Source organism: Filicampus tigris, chromosome 16 (assembly GCF_054856515.1).
Source record: "Filicampus tigris isolate MCC_2025a chromosome 16, RoL_Ftig_1.0, whole genome shotgun sequence".
Classification (NCBI taxonomy): domain Eukaryota; kingdom Metazoa; phylum Chordata; class Actinopteri; order Syngnathiformes; family Syngnathidae; genus Filicampus; species Filicampus tigris.
The window spans coordinates 3,457,271-3,476,903 of NC_141232.1; the positions used below are offsets into that span (position 1 = coordinate 3,457,271).

General features: G+C 45.0%; 2 protein-coding genes across 7 annotated transcripts in view; both read left to right on the forward strand.

The window, feature by feature from the left end:
- The first annotated feature begins 421 nt into the window (after window positions 1-421).
- elac2 (elaC ribonuclease Z 2) lies at window positions 422-8,985 on the forward strand. Its single transcript, XM_086056537.1, has 23 exons — window positions 422-912; window positions 971-1,021; window positions 1,148-1,283; window positions 1,783-1,840; window positions 1,932-2,000; window positions 2,090-2,182; window positions 2,284-2,339; window positions 2,453-2,511; window positions 2,846-2,918; window positions 3,147-3,259; window positions 3,355-3,453; window positions 3,539-3,677; window positions 3,776-3,861; window positions 4,109-4,230; window positions 4,812-4,905; window positions 5,012-5,150; window positions 5,232-5,270; window positions 5,412-5,521; window positions 5,697-5,796; window positions 6,379-6,499; window positions 6,685-6,763; window positions 7,285-7,429; window positions 7,555-8,985. The coding sequence occupies exons 1-23, from the start codon at window positions 605-607 to the stop codon at window positions 7,747-7,749; spliced, it is 2,484 nt and encodes an 827-aa protein (XP_085912663.1). The 5' UTR covers window positions 422-604; the 3' UTR covers window positions 7,750-8,985.
- A 164-nt stretch (window positions 8,986-9,149) lies between these two features.
- The window catches only part of shisa6a (shisa family member 6a), a 47,508-nt gene continuing 37,024 nt past the window's right edge, over window positions 9,150-19,633 (forward strand). For 4 of the 6 annotated variants that reach the window (XM_086056687.1, XM_086056692.1, XM_086056691.1 and 1 more), the window contains exons 1-2: window positions 9,155-9,230; window positions 9,566-9,639. The gene's annotated coding sequence lies outside the window, so the exon portion shown is untranslated. Of the gene's footprint in view, window positions 9,231-9,565; window positions 9,739-19,633 lie in introns of all 6 variants that reach the window. The other 2 variants (XM_086056688.1, XM_086056690.1) reach the window with 1 other exon arrangement.

Here is a 19,633-nt window from a genome sequence, read left to right on the forward strand (position 1 = left end):
CTGTTGATAAGTTTGCATAATGCAATACCGGTACTGTAGCTCTATTGCACATACTAGTTCAGTCATTTAATAAAATAGATTTCCAGTGGACGGATAATTAATGGGTAAATGTATTTTCTACTAACCTTTTTTTTTTAATCAAATTTACCTGAAGAGATCAATAAAGTATCTATCGAACCCCATGAGGGGGGGAATGGGAATATACATGACAAAATTACGGTTACTAAAAACAAATAGTTGAATAATAACCAATAGTTTCTAACTTGAAATTAATAATTCTGTTATTTTGAAAGGTAGCAATGTTGTTTTTTCGATCTTATTCTGCTGGTCGAGTCAAACCACGCCCCATTACCTCCGATTGGTCCACAGCGCAGGGAAAGCCTCGGCAGTCATTGGCCCAGCCTCCAACACGTCATCAACACATACCGGAAATGGTGTGCCTCACATGTGTGTGTGTCAACTTGCAAACAACAAATTCTCCGAGCCTGATTCTCGCCTTCTTAAACTTTTATGAGGGCATTTTAATTTAAATGTCGTCTGGAAAATGGTTGACATATAAGATTCCACATAACGACGTTTTTTGATTGACGCGTTTTCAAATATTATGAACGTGCTGAGTGCGGTCACGTTGTGCTTCTCCGTGGTCGCTCGTCCTTTGCTCCTCGCCCCGCGTCGTTGTCCTCTTCTGCGGCCTACCTGGCAACCACGTCGCTTCATGGCCGACAACAACAACAAGATGGAGAAAAAAAGGCCCACCAAGCAGCCACCGAAGCCGCTGCGGAGGCTGAAGAGCAAAGAGAGCCGCAGCAAACGCGGCGACGTGCACGGCCCTGCCACCGTGTATGTGCAGGTGGTCGGCGCCGGAAGTCGGGACAACGCCGCGTCGCTTTACGTCTTTTCCGAGTACAACAGGTGCGTCGTCACGACCACACAATGTGACGTCATCACTTAAGTCCTGTGTCTTCTCTAGGTACTTGTTTAACTGTGGGGAAGGGACGCAGAGACTCATGCACGAACACAAGTAAGATACACACCTGCATTATGATGATTATTTGTTATTGTGATTGTGGATTGTCCATATGTGTCCTGGTATGCTTTCTGCCCTGATATTGCCATGTCTTGTTTGTCACTCCCATTTCGTTTGCAGGCTGCGAGCGTCCCGCCTGGACAACATTTTCTTGACCCGCATGAGCTGGGAGAATGTGGGCGGTCTTTCCGGAATGATCCTCACCTTGAAGGACACTGGAGTCCCCGACTGCGTCCTCTCGGGACCTCCTCAGCTGGTCAGAGACACACTCAAACAACTATCGGGAGGGAAGAGGAAGTCATGAAAATGTGGAATTTGGGCCAATTGTTCACTCCTATAAAATGTTTGAGGTTGTCCGTGACTCTTGACTAAGTGATCAAATTCCACACGACTGACATGTATTAAGTACTTCATTGCCAGCCATTTTCAAAAAACGAGAACCTCTTGAGCACCAACCAATTTGGCTGATCTTTCAAGGCTCACACAATATTGTGTATTGTGACTATGTCAACACGGAAACGACCAAATGAAAGATGAGACTCTCTTCTTACATCGCACAAAAAAGTTTCTTTCTACCTTACTCCATTTTGTAGTCATCAGCAATGGAACATGGGTTGGTTTCACCCAAACCACCTCTTTTGGACTAAACAAGGAAACAGGCTTTTTGTGAAAAGATATTTTATTCACAACAGTGACTTTTACGCTAATAATTTTTTCTTTAGTGACTTGCTGACTAACCTAACTTGTGTTTGAAGGAGAGCTACGTGAATGCCATCAAGACTTTCTCCGGGCCGCTGGACAGCATCAAACTTTGTACGTCTTCTGCCTCCACTCATCATCACAGCTGTTTTTTCCTTCTGTTCCCGCTTTTAATTTTCGGTTGTTTTTTTCCCCCCCCCGTCAGCCGTTCGTCCGTACACGGACCAAACATACACGGACGACACCATGAGCGTTGTGCAAGTTCCCATCTTTGGTGAGTTGGAAACCTCTCAGCATGCTCGTCTTTGGTGATGTGGATCATTTCTGGCCTTTCTTCTCCTCATTGGTCCTCTTTTTCTATAGCCTCAACAGGGAATAGACGGCACTCTCCAGGTAGTAGCCCGACCTCCCCCCATAGAGACGGCGATCACCTTAATGATGTCAAAGACCAAGCAGGTGATTTATGTCGCATATCAAACATAATCCAGGTGACTTCTTGATGAGCTGTTGCACTTTTGATAATGAATTGACAATGAATGTATTTTTTTTTCTTGTAGGAGACAAAAGAAGAGTTACAAGAGACACGTCACTGGTGGTCGCATTCATATGCAAAGTAGGGCAACCTCGTGTGTGTGTGTGTGTGTGGGTGGGCGGGGGGGTGCGCGGGTGTGTGTGTGTGCGCATGTCACCTTTTGAAGTAAAGTGCCATTTTGTGTTGTGTGTCAGCTCCATCCCAAGAAAGGAAACTTCTTGGTGGTCAAGGCCAAAGAACTTGGACTTCCTGTGTGAGTAACTTTTGGACCTCCTCCAAGGAAGCTTGTCTTAGTTTATTGTTATTATAAATCGTTCGTGTGTATTCTGTTTCACTTTTTATTGTTTGTATGCCATACTGTTTACACTGGGTCAGAAGCTGGAAACCAAATTTGATTCAGAGTCAAATCTAATGCGCCAAATCCATTATTTTGGCTTTTTTGGACACGTTTTCCTCCCTCAAAGATGATTTTCACAAGATGTCGCATGACATGGCATTGATGTGAATTTGTGGTTGTGAATTAGGTTTCGATCCAGTTTTGTTGCTGATGTAAACTAAATAAAAGCGCGTTGTTTTCCGCCCTATAGTGGCACAGCGGCGATTGGCCCACTCATCGCCACTCTGAAGGGCGGGAAAAGCATCACGTATGATGGCAAAGAGGTGCGTGTTTCTCACATGGGACTTTGTCCAACTTGACTCTGTCCACGATGTAAAAATCATTTAATAGTGATTTTGGTGTTGGGGATGTTCTCTGCATTCAGAATCATTCACCCACTCCCTAATCCCTAGAAAGGAATGAATACATAGTTGACTGTATGTCTGAAACGATGAATCGAATACGCCCAAATCGCTATGTGAGGATTTGAAGTTGACTTTTGATTCGGTCAGATCCGACCGGAGCAGGTGTGCACGCCCACCGATCCGGGGCCGGTGTTTGTCATCGTGGAGTGTCCGTCCCAGGAGTTTGTCACGCCGCTCTGCGACAGTCAGTACTTCTCAAGGTCAGCCCAAGGTTACTCACACACACACAAAGACACAGATTTGTACAAGTGCGTGTCAATGAGGAGGCGCTTAGAACCTTTTCTCCCGCCCGCAGGTATCACAATGGGGGGGCGGAGGACGCCCCCGCTCTGGTGGTGCACATAACTCCAGAGGCGCTGCTGAAAACGGATCAGTACAGAGACTGGATGGCAAAGTTCGTTTTCTCGTTTCCTGTCTTCTTTCACCTGAGTGAGTGAAAGATAAGCGAGTCGGGATCGAATGAATCGTCTCCGTCGCAGGTTCCCAGCCAGCACCGAGCACCTGATCCTCAACGAGCACGCTGGCTCCGCCCACAACGTCCGTAGCCACAAGATCCAAGCGCAGCTCAACATGATCCACCCCGACATCTTCCCGCACCTCACCGCCTACACGCCTAAAGTAACACGCTTGGCCGGACATTTGTGTCCACCTTGCTTCCTTTTTGTCAGCCATTCATGCAAATTGCGGTGAATTGTTTATTGTCGTCCGGCTGACAGGAGCCCCCGGCATCTGTTGAGGCGTCCACGGTGCGAGCCGAGTGTCTGCTCAAGTTCCAGCTGCGACCGGTCATCGAGTGGCAAAGGTCAATTTACGCGCCGTTGGTCTTTGATAAGCGTCCGGCTTACTTTGTGTGAAAGGGAATAGCGGAATGCTGCCACGGGGGCGTGACGTCACGTACGATGTTGGCTTCTACCCGCCGTGTCGTGTTGAAAGCGATTGTCTCTGTCCAGTTTGAACTATTGTCTCGTTTTGCTTGGTTCTGTGGGAAAGCTAAACGGGAAAGTGAATGCTCAACAAAAAAGGGCTCTTCTTGTGTTTCTTTCATTTAGAGACGCCATCCCCCCGTGCAGCCGCGAGGAGTTTGTCAAAGAGGCCTTTGACGTGCCCAATTTCTTGCAGGAAGTGGACAAATGTCGGCAGCTGCGCTCAGGCGCTTCCGCAGCGCTTCCCAGTGAGTTCAAATCAAATCGTGTCGCCAGTGTTCACTGCAACACCCGCCATAATGCAGTTAATTTTTTGCACACACGTTTTATCGCATATTGTCAGGCATTTTTGGGGTTTTTTTCGGGTTTTTACACTGTACAGGCAGGTGCGAAGCACCGAGCACTATGGGCAAGAAGAATAATTAGCTGTACTTTGTTGATTAAATTTTTGTTTTTTTTTTCTTTTTGGGTGAATGTGTCGCTGCGCCATGCTCAAATTTGTCAAAAACGTCAGTGATGACTTCCGTTAGCTTATTCCTTCCGCTTAGTCTATTGTGTTTTGTATTAAACGCTAGCATTAAGCTAGCTGACTTTCATTATGTTTGGTTGACATTTTGGTGTTAAAATATGCCGTGCCTTTTGTTTTATGGCTCAGTTCTTCAGTAAATTACAACTAGGGTGACAAAAACACAATTTGCCTTTCTGTTTTGGAGAACTGTGCCAGTGAGTGAATACAAGTCTATAAAACGTATTACTCAATGAGTCTGATTTATTTTTTTTTTTTTTATTGCATTGATAGTATTTTTGTCTTTTTTGTGTATTGGTGTAGAACAAGCGGAATATCCCGAATTTGTTTTCCTGGGAACTGGATCGGCTCTGCCCATGAAAATCCGAAACGTCAGCAGCACTTTAGTCACCATCAGGTGGGTGGGAGCGAAGACACAAGATTCTGTCAATTTCCTGGAAACGTAGCTCTTTACAGCCATCATTTTAGTCATTTTAATGATAAGTGTTGCGTTTCCTGTTTAGCGCGGGCCGCTCGCTGCTGTTGGACTGCGGCGAGGGGACCTTCGGGCAACTGTGCAGGCACTACGGCGACGGCGTGGACGAGGTTCTGTCTCACATCTCAGCCGTGTTTGTGTCGCACATGCACGCCGACCATCACACGGTGAGGCGGCTCCATCGCACGTCATGAAAAAAAAAAAAAAAAAAAAAGTTGTTTCCTAATGTGGTTATGCCTTGTTGTCAGGGTCTGGTCAAGCTTCTGTACCAACGACAACGTGCCCTGGTATGTCCCAAAAAGTACATAGAAGAGTTTGTTACGTTCTTGTTGTAACCATTTTACCCGGCTTGACAAATTCTTACTATATTTTGTGACCTTGCATATTGCTGGTGATGTGATGCCCCCCCCCCCCCGGTGGTGCGTCAGGCGACTTTAGGGAAGGCCTGGGGTCCCGTGTTGCTGCTGGCCCCCTCGGACATGCTGAGCTGGCTGCGGCAGTATCACGACGGCTGCGAGGAGATCCTCCGTCACATCAAGTATGACGTCAGCGCAGCGTTGCCTGTAGACGTTTTCAACATGGCGTCATGCCTGTTTGCGGGTGCCAGAAGGCTTTGGCGCTCGTCAGTCACCTTCGAGCACCCGGAAGCAGCCTGGCACGCATTATGAAAAGCTCAATTTCCCTGACGTGGTCTTACTTGTCATCTATTTCAGTTTCATCCCAAACAACGCCCTGTGCCACAAAGCCGAAGCTCCCAAGCCAAAGACGCGAGCGTTGATCGGAGCATTGCTGAAGAACAACGCCTTGGAAAAGGTTTCAACTTAATCGACATTCCGCACACATCTAAAGGCGGGGCGGTTTTATGGAATCATTAAGAGTCGGGAATCGACTCTCCTCGAATCACTTTGTTTTGCAAAAAATAACACAAAGAGCTCAACAAATAGGACCAGCCGAGCTAGTTTGATGGCTCGTTTTATCATGTTGAATTGCTGAACATTTCAAACGTTTGTTTTTAAGAATCGTATTTACATGTACGATATGACAAAAGGTTACTTGGTCAAGAAAAAATATTTATTGTAATTATTTCTGTTTCCCAAAAGGCATAAAAACAGAAAAACTTCATTTCCATGCCATTGTCATTTGCATTTTTTTGTGATGAAAAATAAAAAGGCTTAAAATCTGATTTTCAGGAGGAAAAAAAACACGAAACTTTATTATAAACTGCTGCTGTTTTCACTCGCAGCTCCCCCCCAAAAATCATATGCCACTTAATCCTTCAAAAAAGTCCTCCGTCTATTTCTTTTAAAACTTATTTTTACTGTAACATATTTAGATTTTTCTTTTTTAAACACTGCTGTTTGCTGCTGTCACAGCTGAATTTGATTGTGTTGTCAGTTTGAGACGTGCACAGTTCGTCACTGTAAGAACGCCTTCGCCTGCAGCCTGACTCACCAGTCGGGCTGGAAGGTGGTCTTCTCCGGCGACACCATGCCCTGCGACGCCCTGGTGCGCATGGGTGAGTCGCTCGCACCACCCACGCGGAAACAATGCTCCTTCAGTCACTGCAAGATGATCTCAGATCCGTCCGATGCCTTCCGTTGGGTCTCATCATTGATGAAATGGCAGCAGGAAGCTCCTCCCCCCCTTATTGCCGACAGACTGATTGACTATTTTCACCACCGTTTTGTTTTTGCCTTCCAGGGAAGAAGGCCACCTTGCTGATCCACGAGGCCACGCTGGAGGATGGCTTGGAGGAGGAGGCGGTGGACAAACGGCACAGGTCTTGACAAACTTGACACTGTCGTCCAAAAACAACAACAACCACCCTAACAGCCCAGTAGACAGAACAGCATCCAGATGCACACTTTGGTCCCCCACGGGGGTTCCCAAAATTGCAAACATAACTGAACATCCACCTTTGCTGCTGCGCCTTCTGGCTTTTTAATAATTAGTGTTTCATTTTAATGTATTAGTTTCTTAGTATTTAAAATGCGCTGAGTTTCTGGAGCAAAAATTCTAGTAGCCAGATCAATGAAGCATTTTAATTGACTATTTTTGAACAATGTATCAAATGAGAGATTTTATTTTTGAACATCAAGTCCACCATAATTGGTGCTTTGTGTTACAAAATAAGCGCCCCATACAGGAACTGCTGCGATAACCACGAAAATGTTGCTCGAAAATTTTCTGTCATTTGTGAGTCCTCACTTGATCACTTTTCGTGTTCAGTGTCTATGATGTCATGCCATTTAACTGGCTTTTTGTTTATTTCCTTTTTTTTTTTTTTCCCTTTCCTGACAGCACAACATCACAGGCGATCGACGTGGGCATGAGGATGCAGGCGGACTTCATCATGCTGAATCACTTCAGCCAGCGCTACGCCAAGATCCCGCTCTTCAGCGACGACTTCACCGAGCGAGTGGGCATCTCCTTCGATCACATGCGGGTGAGGCGACCGCTCGACTTTGTCTTGCGATACGACTTTCAATTGTTTTGCGACTTTTCAACTGTCATGGGTTTGCTGTCATACTAATGTGGATACAATCAAAAGGTCCTTCTTGTGTGCGTCAGGTGCGCCTGGGAGACTTGAAGGTTCTCCCAACTCTGATCCCGGCACTCAAGACGCTCTTCGCCGAGGAGCTGGGGGAAATGGAGGAGAGACGAGAGCGACGGGAGCTCAAGCAGAAACGGACGACCGACGGCGACGCCGGCCAAGAGGATGACGCCTCCGCCGTTCTCCGCGCCAAAAGACTGAAGAGCAGCTGACGGCTTTCACCTTGCCGGCACTAGCCAACATCCGCAAGTCATTGTTTCTCCTCCCCAAAAGGCTTACAAATGCCAGCCGGTGCCAGAAGATTGCGGCAAAGCACTGTTTTTGACTAAATGAAACTCCTTGGCTCACTTCAACATAGTTCCTTGGCAAAGCACGACTTTTGATTAAACTCCTCAACTCACTTCAACACAGGTCCTCGACATAAAGACGCCACAAGGTTGGCGCCAAAGCGCTCTTTTTGTGTACTTCTGAACTCACTTCAACATTTGTTCCTTAACACCAAGACGGCGCAAGAGTCGTACTTTTATTTTGAAAAGGTGAGATTCAGCGAATAATGGAGGCTTGGTTAAAAAAAATTCTGCGAATTGGTATGTTTGTGAATACCGGACCGCACATCTGCGGGGTCCACTTTATTTCATTCAAACTGGAAACCTTGATTTTTATTTGAATGCAGTGTTTGCGTTTGCTTTTTAACTTTCATGTTGCCCTCTTCCTAAGCTTTTGGTTGTCTTTGAATGAGTCACATTTTTTGCATGTAGATTATCTTTTGATGGGGGCGACTGGGAAAACTTGTATAATCGTGAGTTAACATGATGACTTAATTTTGATTAGATTTTTCAGTTTGTGCTCTCCTGTTATTCGTTGCTTCCATCATGACCATTTAACTCAATTGAAAATGAGAAGTTTCAACTTCCAAGAAAAAATTACAAAGAGTTTCTTGCGTGGCAATTATGTTACGTGTTCATGTTTGCTTTGTTTGGTGACTACCTCAATAGCCTTAAATATATTAATTATAAGACAACCTAAAACAACCTTGATCAAAACTTGATCTGAAACAACAATCATGAGTACAACAACATTGTTCACACCACAGACTAAAGTATATCCTGTTGTTAGTTCACTGCGCATTTAGTTTGCCAAGTTGTCTCCATTAAGTTTTGTAAAATATTGTATGGGGGCCAATCGATTCCAAAGTTAATAGGAGGTTTAAGTAGACAAAAGTGGTGTCACAAAGTCTGGAGGTAACATTTTGTCAAGGTGACTTCAGCGTGTCATGTGACCTTTGGCTACAATGAATCAAATGTCTTTGTTTTGTGTGAGTGAGTGTGTGTGTTTTGTCACCCATGAATGCAAAGCACACTAATGAAGTATAAAGTGCACTGAAAGCTTACAAGTCATTCATCATTTGAAAACAATGAGCTTATAAATGAAATTATTTGAACACCAATCACTGGCTTCTTGACTGTTTTGTGTTAGCATAGTTACAGCAGCATTTTAATGGCATGCCCACAAATCAGTACTGTATAACATTGATGCAAGTGTTTACATCACAGGTGGATATTAAAGTGCAAATCCTTTCGCTGGTAATTGATAAATTAACTCAGGCACACCCGGGGCACCTAAGTGTGGTCCTCGCTCACCTAGTAGCTCGTTGTTAGTAATAAGCTAATGTGGTATTTTTGGTGTTTTTTAGGTGAGTAATTTGAACTCAAAGATGTTTTAAAAGTAATAATAAGTATAAATGACATGTTTGATAGTTTAAGAAGTAATTAGTTGTAAGATTTTAGGTTTATCGCAACCGAATGCCAATAACCATGTTTCTAGGAAATTTAATTAATTGTCAAGCTTTTTACTGTTTCTTTTTAAAACAGGACTATAATGTTGGACGCTAATTCATTGTATTCGCGTCCAAAGGTAGAAAGGCGCTATACAAGTGACAGCCCATAATTCTTCCAACTAACTGCCCCCCCCCCCCCACAGAAACACAATGTTAAGATTGCCTCTTCGCTTCCCTTTCTGTCCACTTAGGGGCGTCCAAGCGCCATTTTGGCTCCCGACCTACAGCTACTGAAGCTGAAAAGTGAAGGAACATTCTGCAAGTAGTAAGTCAATGATAGATTCCGTTTACATGTGCTTTACATGGTTATAATCCAGAATCAACTGGGTTATTGTAAGACAGGAATGTTCTGGAAGATGCTCGGGTAAGTGTCACGGACATTTTTGGGAATACTGAAAAACTATGCTCGGAATTATTCACTCATTAACCATTCCTTAAATACCATGTAGGGATTTTTATTATTGAACTGTCTATACCACATAAAATGTCTGCTAAATGTCCCTCAAAAAGTGAAAAAGAGTGAATGATTCTGATCAAAGCAACTGTGTAAACATGCTTTGATACTATGACACAGATATCACGTCACTAGCTGACATATACTTAGTTTGTCAAAGACAAGGTGACAATGTTAGTCACGACAAGTTGTTACTCTAAAAGTGTTATATTTGAGTAAAATATCTGCAATATTCATGAAAAGTTTGTTTTTTGAGCAACATTTGAGTAAAATAAAACACATTTTTACAGGTGCAATACCATGATAAAGTATAAGCACTTCATATCAACGAGTAATCAGATGTAAGTTCTAGTACTCTGACTGAAAAGTGCTAATGGTGCATCCGCAATTTTAAGTTCTTTTTATACATGCTGGTGATTAGGTTTTTTTTTTTTTTAGGCCTGGATAATATTCAATATTTTACTTAGTTCTTTATCGCTTGGAATGTTTCGTAAATCACCCCCTATCTGCTCTTGTAATGTTACTTATTTATTTGTTGATTCCTCCCATTTTAATTCCTCAAGGAAAATGTTCAACATTGAATGATTAATAATCAATATTATTGGCAGAACTAGAGGGCCCCAAAATCAAATTTTGATTAGTGCCCCATGGAGGCCCTGCACAGATATTCTAAGAAAATAAAATAAAAATAAATAAAACATGGCGGCACGGTGGTCGACTGGTTAGCACGTCCGCCTCACAGTTCAGAGGTCGTGGGTTCGATCCCGGCTCCGGCCTCCCTGTGTGGAGTTTGCATGTTCTCCCCGTGCCTGCGTGGGTTTTCTCCGGGCACTCCGGTTTCCTCCCACATTCCAAAAACATGCATGGTAAGTTGATTGGATACTCTAAATTGCCCCTAGGTGTGATTGTGAGTGCGGATGTTTGTCTCTGTGTGCCCTGCGATTGGCTGGCAACCAGTTCAGGGTGTCCCCCGCCTACTGCCCAAAGACAGCTGGGATAGGCTCCAGCACGCCCCGCGACCCTTGTGAGGAGAAGCGGTACAGATAATGGATGGATGGATAAATAAAACATCGTAAAATATCTCCTATAATATATTTAATTTATTGGTTCCTGCTTCCTTGTGGGTTTTTTTCGGGCCGGCACACGTGGCCTCTCCACAAGAACGGCGCTGATGTAAATGCGATGTTTCCGAGATGAGCTGTTTTCCGAGGCGTGACGCTGTCAGATACTTGTGCTCCGAGACGGTTCAAGAGTTCTACAAAGGTCGCCGGGATGATAATAAGCGGCTTTCAATAGGCCGCAGCATCCCGGCATGAGGCGCTGGGCTAAGCTATGCTATGCGCGTGTTTGTCGAGGAGCAGACGTGACTTGGCTGCTCAATGCTAACCCTGATGGATGCGTTATGACACATGATGTGTTTGTCAACGTCGCAAGTGAGCCCGTTTAGTCTTATTATACAAATCTGATGTATGAACTTCTGGAAAAATGCGTTGCATAATTAGGAGCTGAGAAGCAGGCGGAATTGGTTTGTTTATATGTTGTGTCCACTGATGAATGAATCTTCTTTTTGAAAGGCCTCGACATGTCAGAAAACTCACCAGGTTTTGCACATGCGTTTATGCAATAGGTACAAATCCACATTAGAGAGAATGTATCGTTTTTTTTTCCAGAGTTGTAGTCTTCCACATGCTTCAAATGCATTCAAACATTATGTTAAAGTGCACTTCAACTTTTTAAAATACACTTTTTAAAGTGTTACTTAACGCCTGTTCTCACTTACTTGCGGTCAAGAAATAAAAGACTGTTTTGTAACATCACTTTGAGGAAATGAAAAGAAGCAACATGACCAACAAAAATGGCCGCCAGTCAACATGAGAGCTCAGTGCTGCCCAAGGTGTTGTGGCACACGGAGGTACTACACGTACTATACTCTATATATTGACTTGCATACGCTAAGAACCCATAAAAAAAGATTGTTTAAAAATCTGTGATCTGCAGACTGAATGCTATTTTTTTACTTTTCTGCGTCAGTCAATCATGGGCGAGCATGAAGCGATGACATCAAAAAAAGAAGCGAGCGCCTGCGTTGTCTTGGCTTAGTAGGCAGCCAATGAAAGCAGATGTGTGCGAACCAGGCCCACGCCAGCGATTGGACATGCCCCCCCCCCCTCCACACCTGAATCCAGAGTCAATTATTCGGCGCCCTCGCCCCCTGGCTCGTTCTGCCACGGCAAGATTCAAAGCGCGAGCTAATCCGAGCCGACTGGAGGTTACGGTCACACGGATAGCCGGGTAATTGTGAGCGTCCCGATCTGGCGAGGGATCCCGAGTTGACTGTCAGTCAGTCGTCGGCTCGCGTCTTCATCCTCGGTTGTGTCAATCCGTTGGCGGACCACCTTAAATCCGACGCCTTCCCTCGAGAAGTAAACGTATGAAGATTTGTAAAACATTTGCGACTCGTAGTCATGGCGATTGAGTGACACTATATGGTGGTTCATCTTTCATCTTTATCACGCCTTTGCTTTTGAAGCCATCGTTTTTACTTCTTTTAAAACTTTGTTTTAATACATGGAGGATTTGTTGACTGCGGGATGAGAAAAAAAAGGTCAGTAAGTGTCATAAATCAACAATTAGACCCATGTTTAGAGCCTAAACGGGGCTGTCCGGTTCAACTGGGGAAGACCATGCGAGATACAAGCCTCACGCCTGTGCTCATGGCACAAATGTGCACTGTCAAAACCAATTTCGTGAGGGTGCCAACAATGAATATGTCGAGGGTCCCCTTTAAATATGGCCGCTGTCAAACATGTGCACCGGGTGGGCGAAGCAGCAGCTGCGCAGCGTGAGAGCGTTTCAAGCCATCGCCAGCGAGACGAGGTGAAATGAACCAAGAGCAGATGTTCTCATCAGTATGTTTGCCCATCACCTTCGCTCATGGACGCCGTTCGAGGTCATCGCGCTAATTAAAGCCCACCCAAAAACTCCCACGCCTTCATTTACCTTCAGGCTGACTGCTCGCAACATCCTTGTTGGTTGCAAAGTGGACTCCAAAGGGAGCATTCCGACCCTTCGCTCGTGCCCACCGCTAGCTCAAACAAACCGTTTTCTCTGAAGGATTCATGTGAGGCATTTGACTGTTGACGGTTATAAAACGCCCATGTCATTGTTATTACCCAATATTTTTTATGGCACGATTGGCTTATAGCGAAGCGATTTGAGGGGGGTGGCCGCGAGAACTGGAGCGACGTAGCCCGAAGACGCGTTTTTGCACAGGAGTAAAAAAGAATCATCCGAGCGCTGAGTGCTGATAAACATCGTCCGCTCCCCGAGGGAAGCCGGCAGACAAAGACGGATCGGCCTTATCGTCCTAAACGGCAAACACGCGTGACAGCTTGATTTAAGAAGTCCTGAGATAATTAACACCTCGGCCGGCGCGGTGCGCCGACAGTAAAGGACGAACGGAGGCGCCGGCCGGCTGCGCCGTCACGTCAACAAAAGCACACAAAGACCTCGTTTCGCCGCATTGTTTTCGTCTCAAGGCCTTGACATTGTTATGCTGTTGGTATCCACACTCGATAGTTGCGGCTGTCTCTGTGCAATTACAACGTGTACTTCATAGCTAAATGTTTCATGTTTAAAAAAAAAACGAAACAAAAAACTCAACAAACGAGGTTCATACTGACAGCTTTTCACAGCCATCGGTTGTGAGCGGCGCGACCTTGGATGAATTTGTTCTGTGATCAAGCTCGCAATAGCAAACCAGTTTTCTCCATTTCAATGAATTGAAATGTCATTAATGTAAAAAAAAAAAAAAACTCCCATTTTTTTATCATGTGCTTCTTTTCCCTAAATAAAATTCACACTAAATAAACTGGCATATAAAGTGTAAACACTATCCACTGGGACAAGTCAAAAGTCAACAACTTTAGTGTTGGATGTGTGCCTTTTATGGGCGTGGCCATTCAGTGATCTCAGCAACTTGGCCCTTTAGTCTGTGTGTGAGCCATTGGCCGTGAGTTGTGGCTCACAGCAGCTCTTTTTGAGTGGTCTCATTTTGCATTTGTATGTTTGATTATTTTTCCTGGCTCTCCTTGCCCACATGCAAGGGCATTACAGTAGCTTCATTGCTCCATTTTTTTTCTCACCTGACTCGAGCGTCGTCCTATCTAAAGCTTGCATGTTGTGGGTTCCTTTTGAACTTTTTGCCTTTGTGTTAATGTATATTTTTGACTGAGGTAAAAGGAATCATTTTGTTTGGGATCAAATAGAAAATAACTAAATATATTTTTAAGAGAAACACATCACGACAGGATGGGGTGACATTTTTTCATTATTTCTTTGGCTAGACTGTTTTTTTCCCCACTTCAACAAAAACATCTTCATGTTCTTGCCAAGTCTTCAGATTGCATTTTTTTTGCGGTGATTCCAAAGCGGTGGAGTGGCTGCTTTCCCCCGAAAGAAACGGCGAGTCTGTGCTCCGAATGCATGAATGACGCCATGCGTTAGTGTTGGGAAGTTCCTTCATCACAGGCCGATGAGCCGAGAAGATAACGCGCAGCAGAAGGAAAAGCAAAGCAAAGAAAAGAAGAAGCAAGCAGACTTTTGCTGAGCTCAGGCTTCTGCTTGCCATGATGAATTGGCGGCGACTTATTACGGCGTGGCGATGTAATCGCAGCCCCCACCTTCCATAAATCGCCGGCAGCGTCCTTGTTTTAAATTTATTACGCACAACAAAAACTTTTAGTGCTGCCTCGGACACTGGCTGATGTTTATTCAGGGACGGGCCCTCAGGGGCAGGCCATCATTTACAAGTTTGCACATTGTTTGCTTGATGTGCCGCTAATTGGATTGCGGGTCACGCGGGCCTCCTCTGAGGTCCAGGTAAGCGCCAATTATGACATTTGTGGCTCGCAAACGCTGACCCTCCAGCAGAAACATTCCTTGTGTGATTATACTTCATCTTCAGCAAAGCTCGGTCACTGCAGAGCTGGTCTCCCCGCAATAACATCCCACTGCTGCCGGCTCGCCGTAATAACGGGCTCTTGGAGGACCTTGGACACCCGAGGAAACTGCGGATAATCACCACGGCCAACATGAAAAGAAACACAAGGAAATGGCGACTTTCAGCGGAGAAAAACGTTTTGATTCAGCCATCAAGAGTGTTCAGACGCACAAATCTGTTGATGTTGATGGCTTGATTTGTTCTCAGCTTTTCAAGTTCACAAGAGTAGGATTTGGATCAACACTTTTTGATTGGAGAGAAAAATTGGATGGGGAGAACATTCTCCTGCAATGAGAGGTGTAGAGACGAATCGGTTAATCGATGAATAAGCAATTATCAAATGAATCTGTAATTATTTTGACTTTCTTATAGTGCAAATCGGTGCTTTGCCCCCATCTTGGGATCAAGGAACGGTGTTGAAGTGAGTTGAGGAGTTTCCTTTTGACCAAAACGTAGCGCTTTTCTGCCACCTCGTGGGGGTTCAAAGTCATTTCGCTAGCTTAAGGCTAACATGCAATGTGACACGCCCTAGAGGGGTTGATAGAGCTTACGGTAGTTGTAAAACTTCAAACAACTGCTATTTTAACACACAAAGACTGTTATGTAGGGGGGTTCACTTGACACAGTAAATTGAGAATTGACAACAAACTGATGAATCCGATAGTGTTTAATATTACTCTGACTGGTAAAGCTGCATTCAAATAAGTCAAGCGGTCTCCTTCTGCACGGCTGGCTCCTTCTAGGTTGAATTGTTTTGCAATCAGGCCAGCGAGCGAAAAAATCGCAACGTAATTTTTCACCCCTTTTCAAATCCGACAGCTTTTATTAGCCTCGCGCTGCACAAGAGCGTGGATGAGAAAGGCGAGAAAGCGTTTTGGAGAAGAAGTCCATTACTGACTCCGCGTATCATTTCCTATCTCCAATAACGGCTTCTTTCTCCTGTGTCCTAATTTGCCGTGTTGGGGGGGGATTGCTTGTTTTCCCGGTGTAATAGGCCATGCGGACGAGTAATGGCCGCATTGCTGCATAGTTGCATTCTTCCTCATCTCATTATTCTTTGCTGCCGCGTGCCAGGCCACGTCCGCGCATCACGCTGGTCGAATGGCTGCCGACGCCGTTTCCTCCTGGCGGGAGTCAGGGATGAATGCCTCATCTCCGGGGAGACGGAATCTAGACCAAAGCCCTCCTGTGCGCCAGCTTCCTCGTTAAATTGGCACATTAAATCTCTCATTTGTGCAGCGTTTCATGAATATTCATCTGATTTGCTTTAGTTTGACCTCGTCAAACCTCTTGCAGGCCCCTTGTGCCGTGCGCTCCACCTTTCAACTCGCAAGGCAACACCGGAGTGACCAGTAGAGGCTGCTCTCCACTTCGTTTCTTCTTAGCTAAGTAAGTCCCCATTGGCTGTGAAGTTTAAGAAACTGGGGTGCAGATACTCACTTAAAAGTCTGTACAGAAAACTGTATTCCTTTCGGTCTCCTTGCGTGTGAACTTTGGTGCGATTTGATTTATTAGAAGTGGCAATTCTGAACAGACCAAAGACTTAGGCCAAAAAGGCCACTTCAACGATAGGGGCCCGGAGACAAAATTCAAAGACAAAATACCGGAGTCATGGACCAAAGACACGGACCAAAAAGAACGTACCAGAGACACGACCCGAAAACAATGTACCAGAGACATGAACCGAAAAGAACGTACCAGAGATACGGACCAAGAAGAACGTGCCAGAGACACGGACCAAAAACAACGTAGCACAGATACACAAGCAAGACAATACAATGAAAACTCCCCAAGTGTCTTGGCAGACGTCAGCTTTCCGCTCTAGAGAAAGCCACCGCAGTCCTCACAATGCTCCAGATGTTTCGTTCATGGTTTTCCCATCGAGACCAAATTGTGCACCGTAACCTGCAAGTTGGCCTTCGACATGGAGCAGTTTCCATGGCGACAATGTTGAAAAGCACGCGCCCGACGCTCGTTCCGGTCCTGGAAGCACGCCGACGCAGTCGCAGTGACCTTGCCGCTCCGTCTAAATGACACCAATTGGCCCTCAGTGAGATTTGCCAGGGTAATTTTAGGCTAAACGGGCTGAAATGATGTGCCTCTCCACATTTCATTGATGCGGCGCATTCCCATGTGCTGGTACTGCTGCTTGTTAGCCGAGCCCGGAGGAGGCGCTTTTTTTCATGGGAACAACATGTTTGCCGCTACCTTGCTGGGCTGACGTCTTCATAATAGATCTTCCTCTCGCCAGCCATGCGGTGGGGCAACAGGAAAGTGCCGGAATCCCATGTTCCCACATAAATCACACAAACTCTGCTCAACTCTCAGCTAAATGAATCATTTATCAGCTTTGCTGCACATGCCGCTGTGTGTCTCCTTAGGGTTTCAAACCTAAGGGAGGTTTAAGAAAGGTTGGAGGTTTTTAAGTAGGCTTTCAAGAGTTATGAAATCAGATTTTTTGGGGTTTCGAAGGAGCCCTTAAAGTAAGGGTCAAGGTTTCTGAGTCGGATTTCAAACCAGTGCTAGTTAGGATCTCAAGCCTGGGTAAGGATTGAATAGGGTTCTACTGTATATCATCCCTGCTGACCGCCAGAGGCGGTGCCTAAAACGGAATGTCTGTTGGCACGCAAGCAGTTTGTATGAGAGTATGCATACCACCAACGTCATTAGTGACCCCTTGGTGACCCTCTGGTATTAGTCATTCCGTGCTGTTAGGCATCACCTCTAGAGGTCAGCAGAGATGATATGGAGTCACAATTACGTATGTAATCCTTTGAATCCCGAATGGCTGCCAGAATGTCCTGTCACTAGGAATCCTCATGGTCACGCGAGAAGATTCTGTGGGACTGACCCTCTGCTGACACTGGCTCCCATACCCGCCCCGGGTCACCGGGGTTTATCTCTATGGTTTGGGCTTCAAGCCAGAGTTAGGGTACATCATTGCAGAGTTTTCCTTTGTACGGTCACGCTGTGATTATTCATTCTCAGGTTGGCTGGCTGAGAAAGTGTGACAGGAACTAAATGAGCACATCACCCAGTGTGTCACTTTCACAGCCATTGTGCAAATGTAAAAGGCGTCACCGTGCCAAACCCACGGCCACCCGCCTTCGCTTTTGTCTTCTGCGCTCAGCCGGATCGGCCCGAGGACGGTCGGGGCGCTGTGCGGGCGGCGCTCGACACCGCAGACGCCTGTGAGGGTATCCCGGGAGCCCTGCGCGCCGTCCTTCCGCTTCAAAGCGACGCCCACGCGGGCCGAAAGGCAAACGCCGCCTCCCCATTGTCCACTGCTAGGCGCCCAACAAGCTGATTTTCATACTGGTGACGAGCAGAAATCTTAAATTAGAGGCCCGTCGCATGACACTTTAATAGCTTGTAAGCATCACACGCGGCAGAATTGGGTCCGTTTGCCACCAAACGGTGGCGGATCGAAAAACACGCCTGCCCTTTGCTAATATTCTCGACGGGTGATGGGAAGCTGAAGAATTCAAAATATCAACACAGCAGCAAGGAAGGAAGGCCTAATGATGAAGTACACAGCTGTGATTCTCAAACTTGTTACATCAAGTGCCACCTCAAAAAATACCATCATGACCAACACTCAAATACACTTGCGGAATATACCCCACTGAATTTAAATCATCAGTAACTTCTTGAAAATAGGATTTTAAGTGAGGGTAATTTAGCATGGGGGACATTTACAACATAGAAAACCAATTTTAAAATTGATTTAAAAAAAAAAAAAAAATTTAAAAAAAGAAATTTTCAAGAAATACTTATAAGTGTCTTTACCGTTATTGTTATGTCCAAATTTCAAATTTGGCTTTTAAGTACTGGTAGGCCATATGTAGTTACACGTTTCCCATCAATTAAAGAAGCAATGAACGTCTGAAATTGCACTTGTTTCCCGTTTTATCCTAAAACAAACGAGGCGAGCAACCTTATTCCCAACATGCCGGTCTCGTTTTGTGAGGAGCCCCAACTCAGCTCATCATTTATTACGGCGGCGGCGTCGCGATCAATAGCCAATCAGGTGCATTTGCTTCTCCTCCACTTGCTGATTGCCTCCTTTAATGTTCTCGCACTGCAGCGCCGACACAACACGCAGCGCAAGAGCTCATTTGGCGGCTTTGTTGTCCACACGCGCCCACCGCAACTGAACCCCCCGCCACCCCTCCGCCCCCCCCCACCCCGTACGCCATACCAATCGCAATTCCAGATGAACACGCCACCAAATTCTTCAGAGTTCAAACTGCTGTCATCACGGGAGATCAGTTCAGCCAAGATGAACTGTCTGTGTTTTGCTTTCTCTTTGGCCTTTGCATGACAAAGCGGGGCTTCCCCTGACTCAAATTGAAATATAGAAATCATTGAAAGAAAAATGTAAATTCACTTTTCAAGCAAAATATAAATTCAAGGTAAATTTAAATCCAACTTCAATATACTAGCAATACTGTAAAATGAAATCCACGCAGACAAAAGTATGAATTCAATGATAAAATATAGAAATAATAATGAATTCAATGTAAAAGTATAGTAGCTAAACTATGGAAATATATACATTCAATTCATGAATCAATCAAAATTCCATCTAGAATTAAATCTGAATTAAATATAGAAATCTAAATTTAATACAGAATTGTATGTAGAAGGAAATATGAAAGTGTAGAAGTCAATATGACAATATGAAAATGGATATGAAATCAGTGTAAAAAAATTACGTTTGCGAACAAATTTTGGGGCCTTGAACTTGATTTTTTTTTTTTTTTTTTTTTTTTCTTCTTCTTCATGATTCACCCTACGATT